This window comes from Phascolarctos cinereus, unplaced genomic scaffold, assembly GCF_003287225.1.
Source record: "Phascolarctos cinereus isolate Bilbo 61053 unplaced genomic scaffold, phaCin_HiC Scaffold_5;HRSCAF=322, whole genome shotgun sequence".
NCBI lineage: Eukaryota > Metazoa > Chordata > Mammalia > Diprotodontia > Phascolarctidae > Phascolarctos > Phascolarctos cinereus.
The window spans coordinates 414024181-414051742 of NW_027555958.1; the positions used below are offsets into that span (position 1 = coordinate 414024181).

The 27562-nt window shown below is 38.5% G+C and overlaps 2 protein-coding genes across 5 annotated transcripts in view; both read right to left on the reverse strand.

Moving 5' to 3' along the window:
• The window catches only part of RABGAP1L (RAB GTPase activating protein 1 like), a 681088-nt gene that overhangs the window by 401894 nt on the left and 251632 nt on the right, over positions 1 to 27562 (reverse strand). The gene's annotated exons all lie outside the window — the stretch shown is intronic.
• On the reverse strand, positions 23125 to 25846 carry GPR52 (G protein-coupled receptor 52). The gene is given in 2 exon segments (XM_020970535.2): positions 23125 to 25600; positions 25603 to 25846. Coding segments are annotated over 2 exon segments (1077 nt in total). The 5' UTR covers positions 25724 to 25846; the 3' UTR covers positions 23125 to 24644.

Sequence of the window (27562 nt, forward strand, 5' to 3'; positions counted from 1 at the left end):
TATATAAATATAGCTGCAAATAATAAAAATTATATACTTAAGTCATATCAGAAGTAGACATAGTGAATAGACTTTTGGACCTGGAGTCAGGAAGACCTAACTTAAAACGCAGTTACAACACAGCTTTTTGAGAATGGGACAAGCTATTATCATGGGTAGGGCTGCTAAGATAGGAGTTCAAATCTTGCCTCAGACATTAATCTGTGATCTGAGCAAGTCATAATTTTAGTCAGTCTTAGTTTCTTTGTAAAATGAGTATAATAATAGTACCTACCTCTGACACCTCCCAGAGCTGTCATGAGGCTCAAATGGCAATAGCTCTTGTTGTCATGGAATACAAATGCTAAAGCTTCCTTAGGCAATGTGATTATATATAAAGAGATATAGATATGTATGTTTATATATAAATGCACACTTACAAAGATGTAAAGCGATGCTTTCAAGAAACATGCTTTGAATAATCTAGGAGATAATAAAAAATAGCTTAATACTTGCATTTCCTGACCTTAAAATATTCACATTAAATAATATGCTTGAGGTGACTATGTTTAAGACAACAGGCATTAAAAAATTAACTGATTAGGGCAAGGTATCTATGTATTTAGTATTAAATTCAGTTCAGAATTCTTGGTAGATGAAGGAAAAAGAGTTTCCAAGTTCCATGGTATTGCTGGTGTTTGTCAAGTAGACATTCTTTCATAGGAATTTAGGCAGGATGTTTTAATTCATGGAATTTAAACACTAAAGTTTTCATTTACTGCAAATTGATTCTGCTATTTCTCCTATGTCTTAACATGAGTTAATAAACAGGGTTAAAAAGGTAACAATAATAAAGGCCCGAATGTATTTTGAATGGTAACAAAGGAAATACAGATTGCAAAAACTGAACAGAAGCCTTGGGATTAAGCCATTTTGAGACCTGGAAACTGAACAGTCCAAGAATATCATGCAATTAATGGACAGGAAGAAAAAGAAAAGGTAGTTGTTTTTAAACATCCCTTACCAGTTTTATATAACGAAAAAAGGAAGGCAAAAACAATGGAGCAAGTTATACTGAAAACAGAAGTGCTATTATGGTTAAAAAATGCGTATGTGTGTATATGTACGTATAGATACATATTTGTGTATATCTATTGTATGTATGTATGTATGTATGTGTCCTGACCCATGAAAAATGCCTTCGTTCTTACTATGAAGAAAGACATAAAGAGCATAATACCTCCATTAAAGTTCAATTGTATAAAATCCAATATTTTGAAGCCCTTTAAAGCCTCAAACACCTAACACATTACAGGAAGGACCAGAGAAACAGTAGAGAACATCTCAAGGCACTCTCAAAACAATATGTTCTATATGGCCAATCTCCCATCTTTCCCCTTCTCTCCACTCCAATACTACTTCTGCCTGCACTATCTTGCAGCCCCCAAACTAGTCTCTCTGCTTCTGGTCTCTCCCCTCTTTAATCTATTCTCTACAGAGCTGCCAAAATAATATCCCCAAAGCTGCAGTCTGACCGTGCATGCATCTGCTCAAAAAATCTCTGCTGGGAGAAAGAGTGGATAGTGTGACATGCTAGAATCAGTCAAGTCAAATCAAGAGGTATTTATTAAGTTCTTACTGCTAAGCACTGAGAATACAAATGCAAACCAAAAAAAAAGATAGCTTTACCCTCAAGGAGCTTACATTCTAATAAGGAAAGGCAATATAATGGTTTTTTTGGCTAGGCAATGGGGTTAAGTGACTTGCCCAGGGTCACACAGCTAGTAAGTGTTATGCGTCTGAGGCCGGATTTGAACTCAGGTCCTCCTGAATCCAGGACCGGTGCTCTATCTACGGCACCACCTAGCTGCCCCTTACAACATAATTTTTTTTAAAAAGCTGAAAAATGAGAGGAGGGAGAAGCAGGGCAGAAGGTGGGGCAGAGAATGTGGAGAAAGTCTAGGAGAGGAATCAGGAATGTAGCCTAGACAGGAATGGAGACATGGGGGGAGGAGCACCAGGGTATCCTCCTTAAAATGGAGACTGTATAAAGAACCAATCAATTAATGAGAGGTCCTGTCTTCAAATTCCAGCTCAGTCACTTACCTGTGTGACCTCTGGTGAGTCACAATCTGGGCTTAGCATCCTCCTCTATCAAATGAGAGATAGGGCTAGATGACTTGTAAAGTCCTTGCCACTCTAGATTGAAGGTCTTGCCGTGTGTATTGCTTCTAGGACAAAAGACAAACCCCAAGGCTTGGCATTTAAAGCTCTTCAGATTTGATCTCAGGCCTCCATTTCCAGGCATTTCAAATTACTGCCTTTTACATACCCTAAACTCCAGCTACACTCTCCTGCTTCACATTTCCCCAAAGTGACATTCCATCTACCATCTTCACGCTTTCATCCTCCACAAATAAAAAACACTCCCTCATCTCTTCTACCTCTTAGAATGCCTGGCTTCCTTTAAGGCTCAGCTAAGGTACTAATTCCTACTTGAAGCCTTTCCTGATCACCCTGGTTGTTAGTACCCTCTCTCTCCTCAAATTAGCTCAAATCTGTTTACATCTCCTACCTACTACCACCACTGTAGCAGTAATAGGAGGAGGAGGAGGAGTACTAGTAGTTGGAGCAGGAGGAGGAGGAGGAGCAGGAGGAGGAGGAGGAAGAGGAGGAGTAGGAGTAGTAGTCGTCGTCATCGTCATAGTAGTAGTAGTGGCAGTGGCAGTGGTGACGCTGGTGCTGTGGCTGGTAGTAGTAATTAGTAGAAGTAAAAGGAGAAGTATTAGTAGTAATTAATAATAAGAATAACATATGCTTGAAGGCTTGCAAAATATCATTATCACATCTTCATCGCATGATTTAGCATGTGCATATTAAAATAAATTATATAGACTCATTTTGTTGGTAGGTGCATTTAACAAAGAGACATAAGATTATTTATTTTGAAATGTAAGGAAGAAAAATTTGGGGAGTGGCATTAAAATATATTATTGACAAAACAGAAAGTAAGGTGGGGAAAGCTGGGCTTCTGGTAGAAATGAAAAATAAAGAGAATTTAGAAACATATAATGACATAAAAATTACTTGGTCTCTGGTAACACTGTCTGAAACAGAAAACTGGTAAGGGGGGAAGAAGATAATGAAATCCCAAGAGCCATGCCCACTCTGACAATTCTGTTCTAGCCTCCAGTTGATCTATAGCAGGTAACAGCCCGTCTGTTTTTAGCTTAACAGCCCTATAGACGTTAGAATCCTAGTGTTTCGATTTGCTTTATTCACTTTTGCCTTTATCATACTGGCCAGCACTCAACATTCAGAAATGCTACACCTAACCAAAAACGATTGCTGCTTTGTATGAGCAGCAACAACACAAGAGTCTGACTTGCAGCCGTACACAACACTGAAGCACTTTTTAAGTGCAGAAGGCAGATCTGAGCATGAGAACAATAGAATGGAAGCAGAGAGGATCAGGACATTCCCAAAGGGAAAGTTGTTCTTGAGTATCATACAGGCCCTCCCTAAGTGCTTACTCACACAATAAGGACCACAAAGTTCTTGCTGATATAACATAAAAAATCAAATTAACTAAATGATACAGGTCCATAATTTGACATCACAGATGGCTCCTGATTATAATGGAGGCTAGAGGCTGGCAGCCCCTTGAGAAGTCAGAGGAGAAAGGGTAAGACCTGAGCTAAGGATATGATGAATAAGTCAGAGTCACCACTGGAGAAAAAGCTCAGCAAACATGGCACTGGTCACTTCCCTTCCATCACAAAAACAGTGCTTGATGGAAGGCACGATGCTTCTGCCTGTCTTTGTATGTCCAGTACTTAGCACAGTGCTTGGCACATAGCACACTGACTGACTTGTAGAGTAGAAGGAACCCTTTAGGAGGGCACGGGTTCAAATCCAGTCTCTGCTCCTTACTAGCCCTGTGTTGGGGGAAAACTCCTTTCACTGTGCAACCCTTCAGTTTCCAGAGTTATAACAAGAAGGGGCTCTTCACCTTCTTAGTGTTGTGGATCACTTTAGCAGTCTGGTGAAGCCTAAAGAACCCATCTGGAAATTAGATCCTTAAATGCATAAAATAAAAATACAGAGCGTAACAAAGCGAACTAATCATGTGCAAAGGCTTTTATGTAAACATTTGAAAACACAAATCCACAGACACCAAGTTAAGAACCCTTGACAGAAGATCTCTAAGGTCATTTTTAGCTTTAAATCCTACAAGTACTTGAACTACTACTTAACAGGATTATGGAAGATTTTGTAAGGCTTAAAACTTTACACAAATGAAAAGTACCATCACGCCATTTCTGCGGATCTCATCCCAGATCTCCTAGATGATTCCTCTCACTCTCTGGCCTTCGAGGTAGGTCTCCAAAAAGAAACTCCTCACTCTCACTTACCCCCATGGCCAGTCTGCTTATTGGTCAGGTCTCCCTCCCTCAAATTTTTGCCTGTTCCAGCCCATCCTTCACTCAACTGTCAAACTGATCTTCCTAAAGCATGAGATGCACCATGTAACTCCAGTGGCTGCCTCACTAATTGAATATAAAATCTGTTTAACTTTCAAAGCCCTCCATAACTTGGTCCTTTCCTATCCTTCCTGGCTTCTAACCTCCTCTTACTTCTTCCTCACTTCCACTTACCAGGCAATCCAGTGACATGGGACTCCTTGCAGTTCCTCACACCAGACACTCCATCTGCTACCTCCGGCCAGTTTCACTTGATGTCTCCCATACCTGGAACTTTCTCCCTCACTTTGCTGGCTTCAAATCTTGGCTAAAATCCCACCTTTTGCAAGAAGACTTTCTCAATCCCCCTTAATTACCTTCTCTCTGCTGATTATCTCTAATTTTCTACATATCTTTCTTATACATAGTTGTCTGGAATGTCTCCCGGCCGACAGACTATAAGTTCCTTGAGATCAACAATTATCTTTGCCCTTCTTTGTATTCCCCAAGCTTAACACAGTACATGGCACAAAGTAGGTACTACATAAATACTTGTTGACTGCCTTGGTGAATGAAGGTAAGTAGAAGTAGAGGGCTGGAGGCATGACTCTCCACTCTGTATGTTGTTATAAATAATCAAATATTCCTTTTTTAAAAAAAAAAACAACAAAGGGCTTAAATGATGAAAACAAAGGGGGAAAAAAAGATCTAAAGAGGCAGAGAGGAATCCCAACCAAGGAAAAAGCAGGACCAGTCAACACTCCAAGCTCCCTAACATGTAAGAAGTTGTCTCCCAAATGAAGGAAGCCAGGCACCTCTGAGGAAAGGGCAGCCGGTTTGTCCTACTGAAAACGATGAGGTTGGACTGCGGCTGCTGCTAGATAACTGAGTCTGCAGCAAGGGTCAGAAGAAGAGGAGAGGCAGCTAGCAGCTCCCTGCTAAGACGTACAGAGGGAGCCTTTTGTTACCTTTGCTGATTAAAAACAATAGAGAAGTAGGCTATCTTCCTTGGGCACGTTTCCAGGGCATGCCAGTGAAAGTCCCAAGACCTGTCAAAATGAATGACTGTTCCCCACACTTTTGGCAACTCACGAGGACAGAAATGATCTTGCCAGGAGGGATCTAGAAAATAGTGCTAAGATTATGAGGTCCTGGGCAAGAACTAAAGCCTTAAAGAAATGGGTGGTGTTTTGTTTTGATCGAAATTTCTGTTTCATTTCTATCTGCACTACCTTTCAAAGGAAAGGGCTTCAGAAGAAAAAGGCAGATTTGGAAAGTGAACAGCTGGCAAAGGGATAGGATCTGAGAAAGGTTTTGTATCTAGACCACAGCTTACCATACAGAACAGCATATTCTGGTCTGAGTTGGGAATGACCCTAACAAAGGTTGTTGAGAATGTATTTCCCAGAGGTCCTGTCAATCTAGCCAAAGGGGCTTCAAACAGAAAGGGAAATGGGAGGAAATTAACTGAAATTGAGGCAGAGACACCCAAATATTTATAGGCCACAAAAATCTAAGAACGGGGGCAATAAGAAAATCCAGCCTAAGATGTCTACAGACAAAAACATATAGATAGGGCACAAATAAAGTGAACTAAAGTTCCTAATGCAAGGAGACTCACTCGACCTCATAGGTATCAATGAAACTGAGTGGCATGTGTCTCTGGAAGGGCATAACTCAAAAGTAACAGGATAGGTAAAAAGAGGAGGGAACAGGAACAAGACAAGTTTTATAAATTAAGAAGACATACTCATGTGAGGTAATCTAGGAATTACAGGAGGGAAGTAAAGTAGGAAATATTTTGATTAAAAAAAATACTAAAAATGAAGTATGCTAGACACCACACAGGCAGAAAGAGGAAATGGATGAGGAGTTTGGGAAATATCTGAACTTCTTTATACATCTGAGTATTCTCTCTCATTCTCTCTCTTCTCTCTCTCTCTCTCTCTCTCTCTCTCTCTCTCTCTCTCCTCTCTCTCTCTCTCTCTCTCTCTCTCTCTCTCTCTCTCTCACCTCCTCTTCTGTCTCTGTCTCTCAGCTGAAACCAGAGCAGCCAGCCATTTACTGAATTGCCATCACCTTTCAAAAGGTGAAGGAACCAACATGAGGAACTGATATTTTGCATATGATTCTCATCAACAAGGAGGAACTGGGTGCTGGGATGAGAATTACAAGAATTTTGGTGGAAAGAAGCTACTCCATTTTAGAATTTATTAAAGGACAAAAGAAATCTGGGATTAGTCTAACATGTATCAAGGATTCAAGGAACGGATGGACAGAGAAGGGGAGGATGAAAGTATCTGTGCAGGCACACAGTCTTGAAGTCTGGAAAGTCAGGAATTAGGACAGGAGGGGCATGGAGGCTGTCTGCAGCTATGTGATATAATGGGTAAAGCACTGGGTCTGGAGTCCAAAGGACCTTCAGCTCTTCAGGAAGAGTTCAAATGTAGTCTCATACACTTATCAGCTATGCAATCCTGTGTGGCACGTCACATTCTCTCTGTTGCCTCTACTCCCCCAATGGTGTAAATGGTGATAATAATAGCACTTACCTCCTAGGGCCGTTGCTCTGAGGATCAAACAAGATAATATTTGTAAAGCACTTAGCACAATGCCAGGGACGTAGTAGGTGCTATACAAATGCTTCTTCCCTTCCGATCCCCCTCCACAAAAGAAGAAATTCACCAATGAGAAAAAGGGTCTGCCCTAGATGAGGGATATCCCAAGGGAAAAGGCCATGGGAGCTGCTTGGGTGGACGTTCCAGGGCAAGGAGATCTTTGACACAAAAGTTCCAGGGTGAAACAGTAGCAGAGGCATGGCTCTGAAATCCAGAAAATCAGGAGCAATGCTGGGAGGAGAACGAAGGCTCTCAGGATCTATCTGCGGTGGAATCAGGAATGAGGAACTCTCAAGAAGGAAATTCTGAAGACTCAAAGGGAAGCAGGCAGCAGGCATTTATTAAGCACTTAATGTGTGCCAGACGCTGTGCTGGGAGACAAAGGGAGACAATTTCAATGATCTAGAAAAAGTGGAATTATGAGCTAACTTTGATTTTAAAAAGAAAAAAAATGAAGGGTAGATAAAAGAAGACAAATACAAAGTGGCCACAGTGCTGTAAGAATAATATCTGGAGTTCTAAAACTCAGAATGAGATGAGGAAAGACAAGAACAACAAAAAAGCATTTTTAAGCTAAATTAGGAAAAGAGAAGATTAAACATGAGAAGAAAGACTGTTCAAGGTAAACAGGACAATGAAAATAGTTGGTGGAGAAAAGGCGGGGTTTATTTTGTTTGTCTTTGTCTAGGAGAATGATCTTCTGACTAGAAAGGACAGAATCAATACAGCCAATAGGGATCTGATACCCAGAATGAATAAGAAGAAAATAGAAGAGCATCTGGCTGCTGCTGCCAAGCTCAAATCAGCAGGGCTCAAATGAATTACAGTCATGGAGATCGGAAGAAGAAAAAAAACAGGCATGTCATTGCTAGCCCAATATTGGAGAGCTCTGAAAACCTAAGGAATAAGAAAGATATCACTGTCCATAAGAAGGGCAAACCTCCTGATTAAAAAAGAAGAGAATAAAGTCTTAAAACTATAAACAAGTGAGCTTGAATTTAATTATTGTAAAATGCCAGAACATATTATTAAAGGGATTGTTGGTGAGCATTTATAAAAGGAAGTGGTGATCTCAAAGAGCCCAAGGAGCTTCACAAAGAATAGAACATGTCAGACTAATCAAATTTCCATTTTTACAGGATTATTAAACTGGTAAACCAAAATAGGAGGGGCAATGAGATGGCACAGTGGATAAAGTGCTAGAGTCAGGAAGACTCATCTTTGTGAATTCAAATCTGGCCTCAGACACTTACTAGCTGTGTGACCCCAGGCAAGTCATTCAATGCTGTCTGCCTCAGTTTCCTCTCTGTAAAATGTAGCTTTTCCAAGAAAAACCCAAATGAGGTCAGGAAGAGTAAGTAGGGCATGACTGAAACGAACAAACAACACCACAACAAACCAAAATGACCAGTGGTAGACTGGATAAAGTTCTGGATATATAGTCAGTATCACCTGAGTTCATATTTTGTCTGAGATACTTATAAGCTGTGTGACTCTGGGAAGGTCACTTAACCTCCCTGCCTCAGTTTCCTCATCTGTAAAATGGAGATGATGATAATAGCACCTACTTCAGAGGCTTGTTATGAGGATTAAGTGAGATAATATATGTAAAGTTTTCCGTAAACCTTAAGGCACTATATAAATGTCAGTTACTGTTATTACCAGCAAACCATTTGATGAAGCCCTTCCCTAACCTTCTCCTGGCCCTTTAGCCCTACTAAGTACTAGAGGATCCTGTGAGGTGTGTGTGTGTGGGGAGAGCTCTTCCCTCCCCCCAAACTTCCTGTCTGTGTTCTCTTTCTCATTCTCCCTCCTCCCCCAGTTAGATAATGATCTTCCATCTTTTTTTTTTAATGGAATAAGATACCTTATTTTTTTTCTTTTTTTTGGCTAGGCAATGTGGTTAAGTGACTTGCCCAGGGTCAAACAGCCAGTGAGTGTTTTGTGTCTGAGGCTGCATTTGAACTCAGGTCCTCCTGACTTCAAGGCCAGTGCTCTATCCACTGCACCACCTACCTGCCCCCATGATCTTCCATCTTCAACCCCTTAAGCAGGCCCTCAGAGGCTCCCATTCTACCCTGAGCATTTAATAATCATGAGCCAGGCTTTGACAGTACACACACACACACTTCTGATCAAATGGCTTGGGTGTGCAGAAAGTCATCAGCTACAATCCTTCTGGCAAGATGGAGGACCACAAGAACTTACCTGTGCTGTCGCCACAACCTCTGGACCCTCAGGACCTGCCATCAGACGTGCCAGTGCACCCAAAGGACCCCTAGGTCCTGCCTTCCACCCTTAGGCTGCGCCTCCTGTTACATGTTCTCTTCCCCAGTAAGGGGAACCAGGTCCCCTAGGGAGGGCTCTTTCTCCCTCTGTAGGTTTTTCCATAAAATCCTGCTTATTCTCTCCCTCTTCCCCAATCCCTGAAAACTCAGATTCATTTCCTATCCCAATTTTGTTAGGAAATGCTTTGGTGGGTGCTCCTCAATTCATCTGTTCTTCCTAACACAGGACTTTATTCTAATTCAACAATTATTTGTTAAGCACCTATCACATAGAGAACAAGGTGCTAGGCACTAGCAATACAAAGCCAAAAAACACCAACTCTGCCCAAATCATCCTGCCCATTGTGTTATCACTTTATCCTTCTATAGGATCTATACCAAATCATAAAATTTTATAGCTGTAAGATACTTTAGAGATAATTTAGTCTGGAGCCACAAATCTGTGTTAAATTCAACTGGTTAGGACGGGGCCGAGGGTTAGGAAGTAGTGTGCGAGTGGCTGAGAGAGACTGGAGAGAACTAATAGCAGGAAACAAAGGACAAGCAAACCATTCTCCTGGATCTATAAGTGAAGACCTGGACTTTCAGGAGATTTCAGGAGAGAGAAAGCAAGATTTCAGCAGGAGAAAATGGAGGGATAACAACAGGGGAGGCCTCTATAGGAGCCGAGAGGAAAGGGAAGAAACTGAAGGAGGACAGGAACAAAGGAAGGCCAGAGCTAAGAGAGACGGGAGGGAAGTGTGCTGAGAAGTTGAACGGGAAATGGATTTATGCTTGGGCAGAATGTGATTCTGAATCACAAGCATTATAAGTGCAAGAGATAGTAATTGGTGAGCCATAGGACATATGGCTGGAACAGATAAAGAGAACTAACTCCAAAGTCCTAACAAGAATGATACAGGAGGCTGCACTAAAGACAGTGGAGGCCCCACACCTGACAACAGGGGCAGGTAAGAGGGTGGGAAGCAGATGCTCTGTTTGACTGGGAATTTGTCAAGGCTTCTACTCATCAGCATTTACTAAGTGCTTACTCAGTTCAGTACCTCAGGAAAGCACAGCCCATGCCCTCATACTTCTGGCTATTAGGGTATCATTCGGGGGATGAGAAACCCGAGGCTGCATGGATGAAGTGACCTTCTCAACATCACAAAGGCAACTGCGCTCCCAGCCATATCTACCACGGGTCTCCCAATTTCTCCTTCATCAATCTTTTCCCGTAGCATATGGCCTATTCATTCAACAAACATTTATTTAGTGCCTACTGTGTGCCAAGGCAAAAGGTACAGTTCCTTCCCTCTTGTAGCTTATTATCTAGTAGGAGAACAAGACAACCGGGTCATTAAAACGTTCGTTTTAATAAATGCCCTTATAATGTAAAAGGGTATTTCAAAAGAAAAAAAAATAAGTTTTATGGGAAGTGGAGCAGTGGGAATATAACCAACTAACATCATCAGGGAAGGCTTCATGGAGGAGATGGCAGCTGAGTTGGAATTTAAAGGATGGACAGGAACTCAACAGACAAGACAGGGAGAGTATCTCAAGCACTGAGAACAACACGAGCAATGACCCAGAGTCATGAGAAAACTGCCTGTCTGGAAAAACAAGGAATAGTGCCATTTGTCTAAAATGTAAAATGCAGAAGGGGAAAATAATATCAAATAAAGGTTGAAAGGAAGGGTGACCCAATGTGTGGAGGACCTTGACTATCAACAGTAAAGTTTGAACCTTACTCAGTAAGTAAGATAGGGCCACAGGAGTTTTCTCATGATGAAATAACATGGCATCTCTTCATAAGAAGAATTATTCTGACATCTGTTCATTATGATGAGCTAAACAAGGTATGTTCTTCAAGGTCAAGAACATTTATTCCTTCCTCTATGGTGTCTGACTAACTGAATAAAGACCAAGAAAGGTATTATGGATTAATTTTAAAGAAGGGAACATTATGACTCAACAAATTGCCACTCAAGTCAGAAATTAATAGGTAATATTCCAATTACTTATCATTCAGTGTAGCACAAAGATTAGGAAAGATATTTGATCAGTTCTATTTAAATGTAAATAGTAGAAAGCTATTCACAGTTGTTCTGTAATCCCAGGAGAAAACTTCAGATAGAACTGGTTCCGTTTTAACTATAGTTTAAAACTTACCAAGAGTCTGATACTATATCATTTATCAATTCATATTCTAAACTGACTTTGATCTTGTGCATTCTGGTGTCAAGAATCAAGTTAAGCTGCAAGTATGATACTTATGAATTATATCTTGGGTTTTTTTCCTGCTTCCAAGTTGTCTTAGAGTGCTTACAAATATTAAGTCTGTTCATCTTTTAGCTATAAATCAACTCCTTCAAGCCACTGGGAAGGCCCCATGGTATAATGGAAAGGGATATGATGTTTAGTCAAGAGAACCTGGATTCAGAGTCTAGCTTCATTACTTAGTGGGTGACTTCAGGCAAGTCACTTAACCTCACTGACCCTCAGTTTCCTCACCTATAAAATGAAAGTATGGCATTAGATAACCTCCAAGTTTCCTTCCAGCTCTACACCTACAGTCAGGATGTCTTTTATTGGAATAATCGTTGAACAAATAGGTGAATATTCTCAACCTAAAAACGGAAACATTTTGGTTGCATCTGACTGATTAAGTAACAAAGAGTGACACTGAATAAATAAATTATTTAGGACTTATGGACTGTCTACTTCCAAAAATCATGTGAGATGGAAGAACTCAGGACAGTGAGGTTTTTTTTTTCCCTCAAAAGAATGAGATTAAAAATTTGACCCATGTATATATTTTTAAAGTCAGAAATAGACAGGTGAGCTAGATTACATAATGGTCCAACTGCCCCCAAAATAAGGGAAATCATTAAGGAGAATGAATGTATGTTTCATTGAGTACAGCTATAAGACCAGCCAAACTTGATGAAACATGGATTCCTAGGTACTGAAGAGCAAAGGACCTCAGAAGTCATACAATTCAATGCCTTCATTTTAAAGATGACAAAAATGAGGCACAGGGTGCTCAAGTGACTTTTCCAAGCTCAAACAGCCCAGTAAGCATTAGAGAGGTAGCATCTGAACCCAGGTCCTCTGCCTCCAGAGCCAGTTACTTACATGTCACTGCACTAACAGTAGAGGGTAGACATCTGGCATCAAAAGATACTTCCTAACAGGCGGCTGTAGCTGGAATAGCAGTGGTAAGCAATCATCCCTTCTACTGCAATTCTATAGCACTTCTTGCTTGAATCATGCATAACGGACTCATGTAATGCTTTTTTTTGTTTGTTTGTTTGTTTTAGGCAATTGGGGTTAAGTGATTTGCCCAGGGTCACACAGCTAGTAAGTGTTAAGTGTTTGGTCTGAGGCTGGATTTGAACTCAGGTCCTCCTGACTTCAGGGCCGGTGCTCTATCCATTGTGCCACCTAGCTGTCCCTCATGTAATGCATTTTGCTGCAGTTACTCCTGTGTATTTCTTCTCCTCACTGTTAGGTTGGTTATATGCTCCTACAAAGTAAAGAAATACACGTACACAGTTCTGCATTTCTCACAATGCCAAATACAGATCTTTGTACACAGAAATTTTCAATAACTATGTGTTGAATGAATACTTAGCCTGTATCAGGTGTTTTTTCCTTATGTTTGGTGAGCAATGGGGAAACTCACAGAATTTTAGGATTTTAGAACCAGGAAACGCCTAAGAGAATATTTAAACCAAACTGCTCATTTCACAAATGAGGAAATTGTGGCCTAGAGGGATTAAGTCACTTGATTCAGGTCACACCCAGGGGAAGATTTAAAGTCCTGTGCTCTTTGGACTATATTACAACATTTCTCAGTAGACAATCTCCTCTTTGAAGAATGAATCTTCACATGGTGAGAATAAACTAAAATGGCACCTGTCATTGGAGTGTGCACCCATCATCCTTTTACTTGACTCACAAGAAATTTTTTTTGTTGTTTTTTTTAATGTGAAGAAATAAATATTGTACCCAACTTACTTTTCTTTTTTGAATTATATAATAAATTTGCACAATGTTTTGGCTGTTGATGATTTTTTTTTCTGTTTTCCTCACCTAATGGTTGGGGTGGCTGAGATTGCCAGGGAGAATTAGAGACTCATCAAGTTGGAAAGAAGCTCAAAAGTCAGATAAGCAAAAGCAGATTTGAATAAAAATCACCGCGACAAAATACCTGAAAGCTAGACATCTAGATAATGACCTAGAAATAAATGAAGTTTTACTCTATTTCTTCTCATTGGTTAAAACTCACATTTTGTTGTTGAGTCATTTTCAGTCACGTCTAACTCTTCATGAGCCATTAGGAGTTTTCTTGGTAAAGATACTGGAGTGATTTGTTATTTCTTTCTCTAGCTCATTTTATAAATGAGGAAACTGAGGCAAACAGGATTAAGTGACTTGCCCAGGGTCACACAGCTAATAAGTGTCTGAGGCCAGATTTGAACTTACAAAGATGAGTCTTCCTGATGCTAGACCTGGCACTCTATTCACTGCACCATCTTGCTGCCTTCCTGTCCTCCATATTTATATGTCTAACTGTATCATAGGTTCTTAACCTGAAATCCATGAACTGTTTTCTTCTTTTTTTATTATTCTGATAACCATTTTATATATTTCATTTTTAATTACACATATTTTATTTTGTGTATTTTACAACATTGTAAGGAGTATCTAAGGAGGTCCAAGACACAGGAAAGTCAAGAATCCTTGAAGTAATATCTTTCTAAAAATTAATAATATGAAAACTATCCATACTACCTACAAACACCTATAACTTTTCACCTCCGTAGTTAATATTTGCTCCTTTGTCCCCTAGTTTTGGAGCCTCTCTACTTTTGGAAAAATATAATGGTCTTTTCTATCATCATTGTTGTCATTGTCACTGTTGTTGCTATTCCTATTATGGCACCCAAAATCTTTAAGATATAACAATGAAATCAGGAAAAGTTGGGAATAAATACTTTAGTGGATGCTATAATTCTCAATACTCATACTCTAGAAACTATGTGAATAAAAAGTTTTCAAAACACAGAGGAATAGCCAAAGAAATCAAAACTATATGAAGACATGATAAAGTACACATATCATCTCAATTATCTTATTTGCTCCTGGAATTGTCCTAAATATCTTTTTAATGATGATGAACTTTCTTACCAATACTTCTACCCAATTACAAAAAATCAATTAATCAACCTGTGCACTGTCCAATGAATATTAGGCATAAAAGAATAATAGAGAGTCCATTCTATCTCAACTCCATTGAAGAAGATGAGAATGTGATGATAATATTAACAATAATAACTTGTATTATAAGGGATTTTAAAGTTGGCAAAGCAGTTCACAAATATCATCTCATTTCCCATCACAATGGGCATTATTATTCCTCTTTTAGGATAGGAAATTGAGGCTCAGAGAGTTTAAGCAAGTTGTCCACGGTCACTTTGCTGGCAACTGTCAAAGGCAGTATTTGAACCCAAGTTTTATGATTCCAAGTCCAACACTTGGTTCACAACCACTCCATAGGGCTTCAGAAAGACAAAAGTACAAACTTCCACTTTGCATGCATTTCAGAATTCCTACAGACCACCTGTAAATGAAGATGTGGAGCACCTAGGAGATTCTTTCATTAACTACTCAGAAATGACTTACAACTGCCTCTAATAACTTAGAAATGACTATAGCATATCTTCCCCACAATACTTCCCTATGACATTAAACAAGTCTTTGCTATCCACACTAACATATCTCAAATATCCAAAGATATTTCTCTAGGCCCTATAATCCATTCTGAACATTTACTGAGTGTGCTAGATATGAAGAGGGATAAAAAGAAAACTAAGACATGATTCCATGCCTTCAAGAAACTCACAATCTATTCCAAGAGATGATGCATACACAAATCCAATACAAAATAAAATAATAATCACAGCTAACATTTATACAGTGTTTATCTACAGGCCAGGTGCTATGCTAAGTGCTTACAATTATCATCTCATTTGCTCCTCACAATAACTCTGGGAGATAGGTGCTATCACGATCCCCATGAGAAAGCTGAGATAAACAGAGGATAAGCGACTTGGCCAGGTCACACAGCTAGTGTGTCTCTGAGGCTGAATTTTAACTCAGGTCTTCCCAACTCCAGACTCCATGCTCTATCCACCCCACCGTCTAGCTGTCCTTTGGTATACAAGTGGTAACTATTCAGGAACAAGAGAAATCACTTCAGGCTGGGGTACTAGGAAGGCTTCAAGGAAGGGTTAATAACAGAACTGGGCTTTGGAAAGGCAGCATTTTTACAGTGACTTGAGTTTAGCTATGTTCTCATTATCATCAATCCAAGTGTTTCAACTAAGAATTACAGATTTTAATATAAAACTACATTCTACTCAAACTTCTCAGTAATTCAGACTGGTCATTCCCCAAATAGTCTGAATAAGTGATCATTAATTTTGTGCATTTATGTCCATAGCATCTTCTAATTAAAAGACTTCAAAAAAGCCTGTATAACAGAAACCCTGTCTAAGTGAATGAAATGTGGCCTACAATGACTCTGAACTACATTAAAAATCCATTATAAGCTCAGTGTTTAAAGAGCATATGACTATGAGATAGTTTTTTTTCAAAAACAGCTAAATAGAAATAGTGTAAATTTGATCACAATTCAACTATGACCGCACAGTTATTCAAAGGCACATAGTCTTTTTAATTTAGTCAATATACCTCTTAAATTCAGGTGATTAACCTTTTTTTTTTTAAACAGAATTTCCTTACTATACAGATATATTAAGTGGACTCAAAGTGTCAAATTATTGATAAATCAATTGGGAATCTATTTTGGCATTTTGGTGAATCAGTGAATTCATCTACGTTGGTATTCCCTCAGACAATGCATATCCATCTATTTCTCCCTGTGCTGGGCTCCTCTTTTTCTATACTGTCCCATACATCCTCCAAAGGTGGCCCACCCAATGTTCTGGGGGCCTTCCTAGAAATCTCCTGACGTTGTCAGGACACTAACACAGCTCAATGGGTGACTCATTAGTTATTCCTCTCTCCTAGAAGAAGACCAGCCCATACATCCTTTAAATCACTCTGCCTGTGGAACTGTTTGTTTCTAATATGGTGCAGCCTCCTGCCTACCAGTGTTCTATTTCTCTTTGAGTGACCTTCAATTGTGGAACACCAGAGTTGAGAACATAACTAATTAAATTTTTCCAAATTATAATACAGGGTCCTTAACTATCACTATTTAAATTATGGATTAAGGAAAACTTTCTTTCCATTACATAAACACCTAGGCATTTAAAAGAATCATTTCTATTATGTCAATGAAAAGATTAAATTTCATGTTGTAGTTCTCCCATATCAACCAACCAAGAATAAGCTGTCAGACAGTTAGCCATTTGCATAACACATTATTCATGAATCATTTTACAATGGCAATGCTATTAAGAGGCAATCCTGATATTCTTTTCAAAGTGTTTCCACGGACTAGATGGTTGACCATGTAAATATCCATGTGATATAAGATAATGATCAATGCTGTGACTGTCCAAATAAATCCTTCACTTACTAGCTGTATTTCCTCAGACAGCTCACTTCACTTCTCCGGACTCAGTTTTCCTATCTGTAAAAAAATGCTATTAGATTAGATGATGCTAAGGTCCCTTTTTAGCCTTAAATTAGCACAATTCTAAATACCACATCTGTTTTGCTACTGTTGTTGTTGTTGTTTTTGTTGTGATTTGAGAGGCAATCAGGGTTAGGTGACTTAGGAAATGTCTGAGGCCAAACTTAAACTCAGGTCCTCCTGATTCCAGAGCTGGTGCTCTATCCACAGTGTTATCTAGCTGCCTCATCTGTTTGTTTGGGGGGAGGGGAGGTTAAACATAAAATAAGTGGGCTCTTACTCCCTAAAGTTTGAGAAACTTTTCGCTATCAGTCAATTCAAAAGCATTAGTTATCTAAATAATTACTTTTATGATAAGTGGATATTTAGTTTGCACAGTTACACTTGACAAGACATATAATTATTATTCCTATTTTGTACCGAAGAAAATCATTTTACCAATAGGATGAATTATAAACCATGGTTGTATGAAAACTGGTAGAAATATTCTGCATTACAGATCTATGATGCTCCCTCCAGAGACTACCTGAAATGGGTTAAATGGATATTTCAAAAAGGCCTGGAGCAATTAAACATATTGTATTATCTTCAAATGGAGACATAGATTTTGGCAATCTAATGCCACGTATCAATATGCTTTGTAAATGCACGTGGAAAAGCATCAAAATCCTCATTATTTGTGGCCATTCTGCCAATGAATGGTATTGCCTCCAACCAAAATATATAAAAACTGATAATATGTGCTTGAGCCAACATCCAGCCCTAATAAATGTTAATAATGTATTAAATTATGATAACTGATCTACTGAGTTAACAAAGAAAAAAGGAATAATGAAGTCAGAAAAATCAATGAAAACCGGCATACTCATATGACCCTTTTTAACATAACATGCTATGGTATATGTCCCAAAAGTTTTAGTGCAGCTTTTATTCTTTATAGTTTTAATAGCTTCATACCAAGACTTTCAGAACATCCTGTGTATGGATTTCCAAAATGCCTCTTTTGGCCTCTGCATATAAATGGATTTTCTCTGAGAACCCGGTAATAAGGAAGGAATATAGGCTGTGTGATAGCTCAATACTCATCTAGAAGTGAGGGAGGAGAAAGAAACAAACAACCCTCAAAGATTAAAATTTTAATTCTCAGTTCTGATTTTTATTCATGACTATTTCACCTCCACATAAATTACATTTTGAAAATGAGACTCCTAAATAGAGACACCCTTAATCCAAAAGATAAGGATTCCAAGCACATACAAAGTTTGACTGATTTTAAAAATCACTCTCTTAAAATCATTCTAATAATAATTTAATTTACTTGAAAACTTAGAATTAAATTTTGTTTCCAAAAATATGATTTCAAGGAAAATCTAAAAAGCATTTTGTTGGCCAAAATGTTATTATATTTGCCTTTAATCTTAATATTTTTTTTCAAAAATAGCAATTCTCTTCACCTGCCCCCAAATCCATCACATATGAAGTAAAAGATCACTAATATCATATTCTATTTAATTAAAAAAATATGTAAATATGACAGTCTCCTGATTTTGCTATATCATAATTCCTACTTATTAAATAATATTTGTTTAACAGCAATTAAAATATATAGGAATCTGATTTTCAAAAGTGCACTTTATAATAAGAAATCTACATATTTTTTCTTAAGATTACAATAAACAAATTTTATACTACTACCTACTAGTTCTTATTTTTTCCTATGTTTTTATTGTATTTATTATTTATCATCATTTAAAACTAATTTATTTTCTCATATTCCACTTATATTTTTACAATAAAAGTAATGCTATTACTTGGGTCCTACTTAAAATTACCAGCTGTTTTTAAAAAATTATTCTAAGTCAAGCTAGAATCTAGATAATACTCAGCTAAACCGCCGAAACTCAGAAATGTCATTTCTTTCATACAAGTTGCTATTCCACGTTTTAAGTTTTGGCATCCCACCAATTATTAAACTGTGCTGTAAACTCAATTGTCAGAAACTTCTTGCAATTTATCACCTAATATAACTTCAGATGTATGTATACTTTGTATGCGTTTCATCTAATATAAAGGAAGTGGGGCAGCAAGGTGGCACTCTATCCACTGATAGAGCACCAGCCCTGGAGTCAGGAAGACCTAAGTTCAAAACCAGCCTCAGACACATAATACTCACTAGCTGTGTGACCCTCGGCAAGTCACTTAACCCCAACTGCCTCACCCAAAAAAACAAAAACAAAAAAAAAGAAATTGCTATTTTCTAAAGGAGGACAGCATCTAAAATGCAAATCCTTTATAATTACAACTTAATTCTTCTAATACTAAATTATTCTCAAAGACTATGCTTTTGCTTGTTGAACCTGCCACTCTCCCCAATTCTCTCCAATCCTAAAATATAACTAAGATCAAAACTGAAGACAAGCAAGTGAAAGTATCCATGGATCAGAATACATCATCTGTTAGCAGAGGGGTAATGTATATAAGTAAAAGCTTTTCCCATCTGACTTAACATAACACATTAACTAATTCAACAATTATATGGCCCATATCTTGATCTTTATGCTCATAACAAACATACCCCAAAAACGTTATATTCCATTTAAAATAAAACCCTAAAGTTTAAGATTACCAAGATTTTAATTTCCAAACTGAGATGATTAATGATATCAATAACAGTAGCACCATTTGTCTGAAATTTCTAACATGAACCTTAAGGCTAATAATCATCTAGTTCTCATGATAGTAACCTTATTTAATTATATGAGGACCTTCTTAAGGAACTTGAATGCTTTTCTAATTTTATTTTATTAATCAATAAAGAACTAGAGTAAGTAGAAAGGAAGAGATAGGGTTGGTCCCATTTTTTTCAATGAAGAAACAAAAGTGCAAAAAAATTAAGTGAATTGCCCATAAGTCAATAAAACTCTGGCTTCTAAATTTCCCATCCTTATCCAATGAATAGAGGAATAAGAACAAAATCTATCTGCTACAACAAAGATGTTAAGATTGGGTCTTGAATAACTGACATTCCAGTTTTCCCAAACTGCTTACTAAACTCCTTTGCTCGCTGTCTAATTGAATCCAAAAACTTACTGAAATATGGATACAATGGTGTGTGTGTGTGTGTGTGTGTGTGTGTGTTGTGTGTGTATTCCTCTGTAATTGTGATGATAGAGGTTTAAAAGGTCTCCAGTGGAGTGCCCCAGAGATCTGCGCTCAGATTTTTTAACAGTGACCTGGATATAGGCAGAAATTTCATGTTTATCAGATATTCAGGTGCTACAAAGCTGGGAGACATACCTAATAGAGCAGATAAGAGAGTACAAATCAAAAACATCTTAACATCCTAACATGGGTCAAATCAAATAAGATGAAATTTAACAGACAAAGGCAAATTCCTACAATTGGTCTATTTGTTTTTTATTTTGTTTTTGGTTTAAAGCTTCACAGGTATAAGATGGAGGAGGTAACAAGTCATCTGTAAAAAGACTGCAAGCTTAATATGAAACAAAAATGGAACACGGTGGCCAAGAACACTAATGTGATCTTATGCTTCATTAAACGCGTACACCTTCCAGGAATAGGGAAGTGATAGACTCACTGTACCCTGCCCTGAGCAAATTACATCTATGTAGTACCTTCTAGTCACCACACTGTAGAAAAGAGATTGATAAGCTACCAAATGCCCAGAGAAGGACAACAACCGATGGGAATGACTTTAAGTTCATGCTGTATGAGGATAGGCTGAAAAAATTGAGTATGTTGAATACAGAAAGCGGACAAAGGATGGGATAGTTATCCTCAAGAACCTGAAAAATCATCAAACGGTAGAGGGATTGCACTTATTCTGCTCAGCCCCAGAGGGCAGAACTCTGAACAATGAGTAAAAGCTACATAAATGTAAACTTAAGCTGGAACTAGGTTGTCTTTTAACAACTACAGCTACTACAAAAGGCTGTAAATAACAGGTCCTTCTTCTACTAGGTCTCCAAGCAAAAAACAGACGACCACTTGTTGGGTACAGAGTAGTGGGAATTCTTTTTCAGCTGTGGGTTGGACTAAATGGTCCTTGAGGTCCCTCTTCCAACTCTTCAATTTCATGTTTAAAATTTCACCATTAGTCAGTTCCACCAAAAGTATGACTGAATTGCTCCAAACTAAGAGTGAGTTAGATATTTTATGAAGGACTTAACATTGAAAAAAATGCCTTAAATGCCACACTGTCTCAGATGGTCGGAGATTTTTTCTTAGAATTCTCACACTAGAAAACTTATTTGAAATAAAATATTCATCATCACTTAACAATAAGTAATCATCTCACACATATTATCTTGATGTATCTGAAAATTAAGCACAGCACTGGACCGTCTGTATGAGCAGCCAGTAATTTATATTTTGCATAAGCCCAGAAAGATACTAACAATTTTAAAAACAGTACAAGCTTTCATATAAAAGTTGCAAAATCTTGTACTGAAACAAACAGAACAATTCCTATTATTGAATGCCAATTATGTGCTTCAAGGTGGCGAAGGACTGATATCGTTCAGTTCCATTTGCATTCAAGTTCCTCCTAAGAATCAGCCTGGTGAAGATAAACAGAATCACATCCTTAGCTGGTTGCACGTGACATTATTTCATGGCTGTTATTCTCATTCCTAGGGGATAACAACCATGGAAAGCCATTTAATAATGGTAATAATGGGGGTGGGGGGGGAGAAGAGAAAAGAAACAGCATTCATTGAAAAATCACACAGTGCTTTCAAGGTAAGTAGTATCCTTCTGTTATAGAAATACACACTAAAGGACAGCATAAGCAACTTAAATGACTTGAATTAGGGCCTTATGAAATATTATTAAGGTTTGTAACTTGCCTCGAAGTCCTTGATCTAACAGACCTTATAGTGACTGAGAGGTCCTCTTTTTTTTTTTTCAGTGAAGGGGAAAAAAATGAGAGAAAACCAGTTTTCCCTTTACAGAAAAAAAAGAGGAAATTTATAAAGGTGAATTTAATGAAGAAGGCCTATAACTGAGGGCTTCAGTTTGACCTTAGGCAAAAATGACAAGCTTAGGAAGGGGGCTTACCAGACCACTGTTGGGGAAGGGGTGCCTACATAAAAGGAGGAGGAGGCGGCAATAACTTAAGGATGGGAAAAGGAAGCCTTCTGCTATTTAGTATTTATTGTAGGTTGGGAAAAGGAATTAAAATAAGATTTGAAGATTTAGAATAAGAACAATGAGCAGCCAGTTCAGAAGTTCTGACTCAAAGATAAAGATCAAAATTAAAAACACCACTCATAGAAAAAAGAAAAAGGCCAAGATTTTAGGGGTTCTGGGAAGAAACATGTGGAAAGGACAGAGTTCTAATGCACTGGGAAGGCAGAAGCAACAGGTGTTCTAGTAAGATTCATAAAGATAGAGCTAAGTCCTATCATTAGACTTCTAGCCCCTCTTGGGTCCCTCTTTTCAGAATACAACAAAGCCACATGACAGAAGATGGCATTCCCAAGCAATGGATTAAAACTAAGGGATTCCATTTCAACCACAAAATAACTGGTAGTATTAAAGTTCCTTAATTTGGGCTTAACTATTAGATGAGTCCTTTACCTTGCTATCTAGTTCAAGAGACAAAAATAAGACATCAACGAAGGAAATGGCAGAGGCAAAAAAAGGCTCCAATCACAAAAATTTAAGAAAATCAAATCCTCATCCCTGAAAAGAGAATTCTATCATTCTAAATACATGATGTCATTAAACTGAGGCAAAGTCTAATTTTGATACATATAATACTATTTTATTCTTTATTTTTAATCTTTCTTACATTTAAAAAAACATACAGGAGTTCAGAACAACCTTAACAAAACAACATGTTCATATTTAAGGGACCTCTGAGGTCAAACCATTGGTGTGCAAACATGGTTGGCTTCCAATATGAAGGATCCTAGGCACAATTCATTCAACATATTTGTTTTTTGGCAAAACAAGGAAATCATAGTGCAGCCGTTAACAAGTCCAATATTCCTAAGTTAGACACTTAAATCCATCTGAAAGACTGACAGCTTTGGCCCAAAGTAAGATTTATACAGCCCTTCGATGTGCCCCACTCCCACCCACCCTCCCACTCTAAACCCTCCCCAAACATGCTGCATCTGAACCCCTGGTAACTTATTACACAAACCCATGTAATGCACTTACAAAATTAGTTCATCTCTGAATCTGAAAGCAGATCATTACAAAGGGAAATACTGAAGCTCTTACCTGTATTTGATAATTAAGTAAATTGTCTTCTCACCTCCTCCAAGAACACAGTTTTATCTAATAAATATCTACTTAACAACGGCACAAAAAGTATTTTTCTCTTAAAAGCAAGTTTTTGTTTTTTGTGTATTTGCTTCAATCCTGCAGATTGAAAACAGCATTGACCTATTCGATGTGCTACGAAAACATTAGGCACAGACCACATAATATAATTTACATTTTTTTGTTGTTTTAAAAAATACAGTATATGCAAGCAGGATTCACACAAAGGACTTGCAACTACAATAGTATGCTATTTTAAGTAGCAGACCCAACATAAAAGGGTTAATATTTTACTTGAAAAAGAAAAAAATTCAAACTAGCACTGAGTAATATCTCACTACTAAGTGCATCTCTTGTATCTGCATTAGAATAATCTTGTTAGTAAAAAGGAGGGTGGGGGAAAAGAAGGCTTAGCTATTAAAAAAACATATTAGGCACAGGAACTTATTAATAGGACAGGGGAGGAGGGGAATGTTTCTAAAAGCTATTAGAACATGTTGAATGAATATCGTTCCCCCTCACTCCCAACTAGGTTGCTTTTTTGGAAGGAAGAGGTTAGTAACATCGTAATTACCTTGAACAGTAAGTTCCCTCGTTAAAACTAAGACACTTCTGGAATAAGGAACCAAAAGATTTAGGGCAGGAAAAATGGGAGAGCTGGGAAGAAGACTTAGAAGAGGTTAGAGACTAGCAGATTTTGATAAACAGGAAAAAAAGCTTCTACCTTTTAAAAAAAATAATGATTTTAATTTTGTTTTTCAATGACCATTTGTGCAGCAATGAATACTGTAAAAACATATGCAAGGGGGTTATGTGGCTAGTTATTAAGCTATATTTACTGTGTAGGCTTTCTGGAGATCGTTTGTGGATAGTAGCCTACTGCATTTTAAAAGCATATTTTAATGGAAAAGGTTATCACATGCTACATATATAATATGCAGCATTCGTCTACAGGAGAAAATAAGAAAAAGAAATCACTTCCTAAAAAGAGGGAGAAAGATACACAGGAGGAATCTGCTTTGATGTGCTAGTTATGTTATGCCCTGTGGAAGATTTGAGATACTAATTTGTTGTTGTTGTTGTTTTTTAATTTTCACTGATAAATTTCTCTTACCACCATACAAATTCAAAGGAACCATATTCACATGATAAATAATGTCTCACATGTGTTCCCTTTCTAGGTTCCTTTTCCATCATTTTCTTTTCCATTTAAAAAAAATCACTTTTAGCTTACATGTCATTTCATAGTGAACTATTCAAGTAAATATTTCTGTCATGGAAAATCCCCAGATGTACCAAATACTATTCCAAGCCACTCTCAGACTGTACTTGATCAGCTGTGCAGTTTTCCTTAGATGGAGCAGGAATTAGCCCGTTTTCTGGGCTTGGGGTCCTGGATGTCCCGGTCTTTTAAACACATACAAGAGGAGCATATTGTCTGTGATAATCTTCGGAGGCCCAACCTAAAAACACTATTGGAGAGGCTATATATTACACAGTTACAGAAACTATTGCTTATAGCAAGCCAGGTTGTTAGGAAGGAGAGCGCGGGATTATCCAGGACTCGGGAGCTCTCCAGAAGAAAGTATATGATGTAGGGGAGCCAGAGCACGTAGAACACGCTGGTTATCCGAAACAAAACCATGGCGTAGCGTCTGTCAGGGCTGTGTCCAGTCTCTCCGGCAGCATCGACTTCATGGCTAGGGAATCGGGCCCTTCGGTCGCTGATCTCTTTGGTGTGCTGCCGACAGATTTTGAAGATGTGGAAGTAAGTGAAGCAGATGACAAAGGCAGCAGGGGCATAAAGTAAACAAACAATAAAGCCAGTAAAATAGGCATTGGTGAGCCAAGAGGTAGCACACCATTCAAAAATGTCACCGTGGTAACCAGGTTTCCCCCAGCCGAAAAAAGAAGGCAAGAAAATCAGGCAGGAGTAGATCCAGATCAGAATAATGCAGATTCTCAAGCGACAAGGAGTGACCAGCTGGTTGTAGGAAAGGGGTTTGGTGATGGCAAGGTAGCGATCCACACTGATGCAAGCGAGACAAGCCATGGAAACACTCTTCAGCACTGAGATGATGTATCCGAAAACCTGGCAAGTCAGCGACTCGTGGACACCTGTGGAATAATGAAGCAAGGAGAGAGTAGGAACTAAGCAGCTCACTCCCACGAAGAGATCAGCGTAGGCCATGGTCTGGATGAAATAGCTGGTGGTATAATGATGCAGAAGTGGAGCACAGTGAAAGACAAAAATAACGGTTAAATTCCCGGCGATGATTAGACACGTCAGCAGGACAATAACGACGTCTCCAGGATGCACACGTCCTCTGCGTTGTAGTGGCCAAATCCAAGCGGGCAGGAGTGATGCTCCGAGACGTTCCCAAAGCTCGTGTTGTAAGTCTTTGGTGCAGTCAACCTGGACTCATTCATGATTTCGGATTAGGAAACCCCGCAGCCGGGATGACGGCAGTCCAGGGATGACCTGCCCCACATCTGCTAACCTCTGCGCTTTGGTGGCTCACGCTGTCTCTGCTGATGCTGCCAATTGCTTCTGTCACAGATCAGCTTCCCAGAACTGTTCAGGCGTCTTCACCAGCCTCAGTACAGCACTGACACACCTCAGCTGTGAGGGGAAAACAAGCTAGGAAGGAGGTGAAAAGAAGGCCACCAGTTAGCTCCCTCCAGTGCTCTCAAACTACCTTTAATAAACACAAGGCACTTCTAAAGGAAACAGATTCTTTATCTTCAACTATGGAAAATGAAAGGCATTTTTTTTTTTCATTTCAGCCATCAGGGGGATGGGGTGGGCAAAGAAAAAGCTTTTGAGGATTGTTTGTTCTCTTGAGAAAGACAATTTCTTTGGGATCCACTAGAGAGAATGAGAAAAGGACAAAAGTCTTCCTAGGACTCGGGCTTCCTTGATCAGCAATGATATGATATAAATGAATGTTTCAGATTCATTTAAACCATTACAATTTCAGAAGGTCAGTAACTGCTTTTAGTTGCAAACCCAGAAAAAGTTCCCTCTAGCATGCTACGCCTTTGGGATTTGTTCTGGAGATGACACTCCCTGTCTTATCCCCGTGATCCCTCCTTTCATGAAAGAGGTAAGGAAAACCTTCTTGTCAAGGTTAATTCCCAAAGACTTAACACTACTTGGATATGAATTGAGTGGATTCTCTTTAGAGGCAGAATGGAAGGGGAGGGAAAGCAAGGTTTATCCTCCAACTGTAGAAGAGGAAAACAAAACATCTCAAGTGAAGCAGATAATGTGCAATCAGTTCACACTGCCCAAATAAGATGAACTCATTAAGTTTTAAGTCAGTTTTCAGTTTAAACAGTTTCAATCCTTTCCAGTTAAGGGTGGCAGTGGCAGCCTCATAATTTAAGCCTCTCCCCTATCCTCCCCTCAAAAATCATCCTTACATTCAGTTTCAGTATCAGTAACTGAAAATACTTGTCATTAGCTGGCTTGTCACATTCCTTATAATGAATCAGGACAATATAGTGCACGGCTCAATCAATGCTATTTTTCACCTTTGCAACAACTCAGGAATCATCTCAAAAGCCCCAAACACAAGCCCCAAACTTCAGTCTGCATTCTACTCTGACGCTGACGAAATGCTGATTTGACTAGAAATGCTGCCATTGTTTACTACTCAGTTATTCTCAGTCAGATCTTCATCCTCTAGGCTGCTCTACCTTGTCTATCTTCACTAGATGATCAGCATATTAAATAATTACTTCAGCAACTAGCTTTCCCAGTATTGGAAAATTACCTCGTTTATTACATTTGCAGTTACAGAACAGCCATATGTTAAGAAAATGCTTCTTTTCTTTCTGTGTTCTATTTTGAGGAAATGCTCAATTAGTGCAGGGGCCATTAGGTAGGTTACTAGACAGTCTTGTTTTAAAATATCCCCAAAGCATTGAGGCAAATTTAAATCCTAGAGTCTGAAATGCTGGAGATCCGGCAGGGCTGGACGAAGCAATTCCAATAGAAAGGTCCCCAAGGTCATTCGGGTATGGCGCTGAAAGTCCTTTAAAAAGTAGTAGTGTCTCAGAGGTCCTTTTGTTAGGAGTCACAGTGCCTTCTGAAGGAATCTCATGCTCTAGAAATAAAAAATTTCCTCTAGTTCTGATGCAGCAGTTTAATAGAAAGCATTCTTTTTAAAGTTCTTTTCTCTGATACATTACCAAGCCATAGAGGGGAGTCCTTATTCTTTATTCTTCTATAACATCCACAAGACGCTCCTCACCACGCAGTTC